Source organism: Pungitius pungitius, chromosome 5, assembly GCF_949316345.1.
Source record: "Pungitius pungitius chromosome 5, fPunPun2.1, whole genome shotgun sequence".
NCBI lineage: Eukaryota > Metazoa > Chordata > Actinopteri > Perciformes > Gasterosteidae > Pungitius > Pungitius pungitius.
This window is the reverse complement of record NC_084904.1, coordinates 5,976,565-5,981,832: the sequence shown is the minus strand read 5'-3', so window position 1 is coordinate 5,981,832 and position 5,268 is coordinate 5,976,565. Positions and strand designations below refer to the sequence as shown.

The 5,268-nt window shown below is 41.0% G+C and overlaps 1 protein-coding gene across 3 annotated transcripts; it reads left to right on the top strand.

Annotated features, from left to right (window-relative positions):
• Positions 1-352: 352 nt before the first annotated feature.
• si:dkey-193c22.1 (uncharacterized protein LOC567837 homolog) lies at positions 353-4,505 on the top strand. Of its 3 annotated transcripts, XM_037483477.2 has the most exons (9): positions 353-430; positions 1,384-1,411; positions 1,502-1,651; positions 1,741-1,861; positions 2,012-2,224; positions 2,332-2,415; positions 3,151-3,292; positions 3,376-3,538; positions 3,657-4,505. In XM_037483477.2, coding segments are annotated over exons 2-9 (1,110 nt in total). In that variant the 5' UTR covers positions 353-430; positions 1,384-1,409; the 3' UTR covers positions 3,892-4,505. The 3 variants fall into 3 exon arrangements, with proteins under 3 accessions (XP_037339374.1, XP_037339373.1, XP_037339376.1); XM_037483476.2 differs by lacking the exon at positions 353-430 and having other exon boundaries at positions 959-1,411; XM_037483479.2 differs by lacking the exons at positions 353-430; positions 2,012-2,224; positions 2,332-2,415 and having other exon boundaries at positions 960-1,411.
• The last annotated feature ends 763 nt before the right edge of the window (positions 4,506-5,268 follow it).

Sequence of the window (5,268 nt, the reverse complement as noted above, 5' to 3'; positions counted from 1 at the left end):
AATCTCTAAAATAAATGAATATATTGACCTTGAGTTACAATTGGCTGGGGCGTGCTATCAAATTATTGTTTCCATTGTCGGGCGTTCTGCTATTTCCATAAAAAGGCCTCATTGTTAGTGATGTATTTCCGGGTTATAGTATCAGAGCTCTCGGATTAAACGAGATAGAAATCCCTCTTATCCTGGAGTTACAGACCACTTCACCACCGCATTAAAATGTAATCTATTCGAGAATCTCTGCATGTAAACAGAATAATCAATAAATAGAGACATTTACCTATGAAGTATTACGTCAATGTTATCCACTTTACGGTCGGTCAACTGGTTTGCAACACTTCAGAGCGGTAACGGAAGTTGAGGAGGATTTCGCTCTCGCTTGGCTGCATTGCTCTTTGTTCGCGTGAGGCCGACGCCGGCTTTTGGAGGACAGGTAATGCGCGGAGGTTATCCAAGGCATCGGTTCATCCGAATCAATCAATCTACCACCTCACCCCGTTATGTGGGATTCTGCGATCAGTACCGTTCATATTGTCACAGTTGGGTACATTAACGTGTGCTTCCGGTTTTGTTTCTCCTAGCCTTTGTTTTCCAAAAAAAATTATAAGTTAATCTACAACAACAAGTTGTTTAACGTCATAAGTGATGCGATCCCTTAGTTCACATAACCTTTGTACTCGGAGTTCAAATAGAAAGAGGTGATGTTAGGGTTTAACTTTTAAACGAAATACTGAAAAGCACAACATATGATTACCTAATATATGACCTGTAGCCTCACTGTAGCTCATAGCTAGCTAGCGACGATAATATACATGTATCCTGGAGCGTCGGTTATCAGAAGGTCTTGTGATTTGCTTGTGTTGTCCTTTAGCAGATCGAGCTTTCATCAAGTGTTCATGTGTAAAGACCCACTAGAGAGCGCCATGGTAACGTCACACGAGTGAAGCTGGGTAGCACTTTATATTCATATCTTTACCATTTACTAAAGATGCGTCATAAGCCTGTAAAACGTTTGGGTTTAAGACAAATTACTTTGAACTAATAACAAGGGTCAAATATGTCTCACTTTCTAATAAGTCTTAAAATGACTTTGCTTGTTATTAAAATGTCATTGTGAATTTAAAAAACAATCCATCAAAAGTTATCAATAGCATGCTTTTGCTCCATATGCTCTGCAGTATTTTTCTACAAGGCCAGAGGTCAATGAGAATTTTAACTTGGCAAACAAAAGATCTGGAAGAAGATAATTACCCACCCCAAATGCGCGTATATTAATAGCTAATTTGTGAACTAAACATGAATCAATTATTGGCTAATATCACTTAACATGTTCTATGTCTGATGCCAACGTAATAAATGTTGAAAAGTTTCACTTCTTTGTTGTAGGTAAGACAGACAAACTTATCCAAAACATGTAAGAGCCTCTCAAGCACCACATTCTGAAGTACATCGGGTAACACATTGAGTAATACACTAATGAATGTACATGTATTTTCTATTGAAGGTCAGGGGTGAGATGTCATATGTCGCTGCCGGTGTCGGTGGGGGTCTTGTTGGTGGGCCTCCCTTACTCCATCTCTCTAGCTGCCCAGTGGCTTTATGGCTGGCCCAACAAGCCGGGATACAAGAAGTACATAGAAGCTCTGAAACCAAGGTAACTACTGCAGTCCCTCTGTTGTTTCACTCCTGAAGAAGATTCAGCGGTTAATCCACTTTTTTTCCCCATCTCTGATCTTTAAACAGACGAATATACTGTTTGACCAGAGCTGTCCTGGAGACTCTCAAATATCTGCAATATGGGAGACTTTACTTTCAGTGGAAGTCATGGTACAAGAATGAGGAAAACCGCAAGCATTATGAGAAGGTGTGTTTACGCTGAGTAACAAAAAAAGAGTCTTTAATCTTTAATAATTCTACTTTTATGCAGGTCTCAGCTTTTAACCACTCGACTCAACGTGGTCCCTTGAAAATGTGTTATGTCAAAGTTTACAGTTTTGTCTGTCTGGACACAAAGGGCATCACATTTGGCCGCAGAAGCAACAAGCTGGACTTGTACCACCCTCCAAACGTGGACAGGTGCGAAGGTGTGCCGGCGCCGCCGGTGGTGTTCATCTACGGGGGAGCGTGGGGCTCCGGAGATCGATCCATCTACTGTCTGCTGGCGAGGCAGATGGCGAAAGAACTGAATGCAACCGTCATTTGTCCCGATTACTTTGTCTATCCAAAGGTAGAACAATGCACTGTAGTCTTTTTGGGGATTTCTCTTAACTTAGTGAACAAGTTGTCACTGTGTTGTCTGGACTGACTGCTCGTTCCATCTGATTGCTGATACAGGCCAACGTTTTAGGCATGATCCAAGATATTGTGGACTGCCTCATTTGGGCCCAAGAGAGTGGACAGAAGTTCAACTTTGATAAAGTAAGAGTTACAATCATGTATTCTTAGAAAACTATCAGTTTCATAAAGTCATAGAATTACCTGCAGTTAGCTTAAAGCAGAATCATGTCCATGCATGGAGTAGAAATCAAAATTCAAATTGTGCCTTCCCCTCCCAAATTGAGGTCCTCACTGCATATTTAAGATAAACGCAACACAGGTGTGCCGGGGGCTGAGAGATGAAACCATGCCCACTTGGCCCTGTCAAAAGCAACCTTAACAAACATGACAGGCACGCTAGCTTGGAAACTACCGCTTTGGGTCACTGCATTTGATGGATTCACTGTTTATCAGACCAGAAATGAGACCAGAATCGTACCCTGTGGTCCCACCGCTGGAAGACGACTTTGCTGAGAGGAGAGGGGACATCCTCTCCAGAGACGGAGCCCTGAGGCTGTAGCCACTCAAACACAAACCCTAGTGGCGTCGTCCCCTCTCGGCTGTAGTCGCAGGTTCTGCCTTTTCTGTAACCAGAGTAACTTTAGCATAGATTAACAGCAGCATCGATGTGTTCCATCAAGTACAGTTTATAGCTTAAAATAATCATTTTTGCAGTTCTTTACATTCTAGATCATATTTATTCTTTAGTTTGAACTGCAATCTGATCAGTTTCTGAATAAGTAACAAAATAATGACGTCTTGGGAGTTGACTGATCCACACTCGCCCTGTGCTCACTGTAGATGTCATTATATGTCCTTTCTTTCTGTTTTTAATAGGACAACATAGTATTAATTGGCCATTCGGCAGGTGCTCATTTGTGCACACTGGCCGCGCTGTTTCTCATTGACGGAAGAGAGGAGCTTTTCATAGAGCCAAGCAAGCAGGCGGCCATCACACTGGCAATAAGAGGAGTTATTGGTAAGCATCACTTTGCAACCCATATCAAGTTTTAGTCCCAGTAGAGTCTTCATTAACGGCAATCTGCCCGGTTCCCGGGACAGGTCTGAGTGGCGTGTACAACATCGTGGACCATTACGAGCACGAGCAGAAGCGGGGAGTGGAATACGTCTCCACCATGCACAAAGCCATGAATGGAGTGGAGAACTTCCCGTACTACTCACCGACACACTTACTGAAGAAGCTGAGCCAGGACAAGCTCGACAGGTGAGACCAACAAAACAACCACAAACCAAAAAGATCTCTCCGGACACCTGTTCCATCTCTTATTCTTTTTTCTTTACTTCAAATACCCACGATCCTCTCTGGTTCTCACTTCTGCCAGAATCCCTCCGTTCGCTCTGCTCCACGGGACCGATGACATCATCGTCCCCTTCGATTCCTCCGCAAAGTTCTGCGACCTCCTCACCTCGCTGTCCGTGAAAGTGTCGCTCTACCTGCTCCCCAGGGTCGACCACACCGAGATCGTCACCGACCTCATGGTGCCCGACCGCCGCTTCTACCACCCCATCTACAGCTGCATCAAGCAGGAGTACAGGAAGCTGCTGGGGGCCTGGTGACGACCCGTCAGGAAAACACCCGTCCATCCATCACTCCTATTTACTGATTGTGCCATTCGCTTGCTTTGTTTACGTCACATGCTTTAATACCTCAACGTGAATCATGTTGCATTTTTGTTGAATTTTTACTCGATTGTGATTTATTGATCGTGATGTTTTTCAACAGATTTTAATTTAGTAAATCCAAGGGTTACATGTCATTGATTTTTCATCTACATTCTTTAAAAAGAGCACTCCTTGTGGAATGCCGTCTAGATAACGTCATTCTAATATTGTGTTGGAGAGATGTTAGCTAGTTCACAGTAAAGGGAAATCAATCCATAACAGTGTTTTAAACAGGACGGTGAAGCGCACTAATATATACGCTGCTACTGAGTTATGACAGTAATGACTGCAACATTTTGACTAATTGACTTCAGTGTTTTTAATAAATTAAATTGTAATATATTTTCCTGAATAACTATTTATTCATCGTAGACACATTAACATGAATATGTTTTTCTTTATAAATTCACTATAGATCCCTTCGCACATTGGAATGTTGTACTTATATTTTTTGCCCAGCAGCAGCACTTACAGCCCACAATTACAAATTAGTAGATATTTTTGGTTGACAAGAAAAAAACTATTTACTTTCTTTAACTACAAACACACCGTGAAAGAGTTTTTGAGTTGAAGGGCAGAAGCAAAGATTATTAAGGCATCAGTCACAAGGTAGCCATGCTTTATGTTCTTTTTGACTCTAAATAAACCATACTTTTGTAACATCATACTGAATTAAAGAAGACTTGAATGTAAAGATGAAGTTAAATAAATCAAGAGAGAAGAAGAGTCATTTTCTCCATCTACTCCTATACCATAAATCCAATATTTTACTACATTGAAAAAAATATATATATATATATATATAATTTTTTTTTTCAATGTTTTTTTTATTTAATCAGCAATCGGCTAAAGGCCTGCCTTCTGGGGGAAATCTCGAGAGCACGCATTAAGACGGGACGTGCAGAAAAAGCATATATTTTGTGTAAATATATTTTTCAAATAAAACTGGATGCATTCCATTTTTCAAAAACATAGACATTTACATGTTTTAATTTAATATTATCTTTTATTTTCTTTATTTCTTTTATAGGGCTCAAGGAGGGGCAGTCGCCGGTCGCCACTGCCTTGAATTGACCTGGAGGATTAAATACAAAATGCAAAGTAAAATATATCTGCAATGTCACAAGCATGCATCTTACGTACAATCTAAATAATGTTCATTAAAAACTAGTAGTTCTTCTAATTTCTCTGGCTTTTATTTTGAAAACGGAGTTTAACATGCTTTATTTGAGAAGAAACCCGCACGCACACGCACACGCGGGCGGGGGCGGA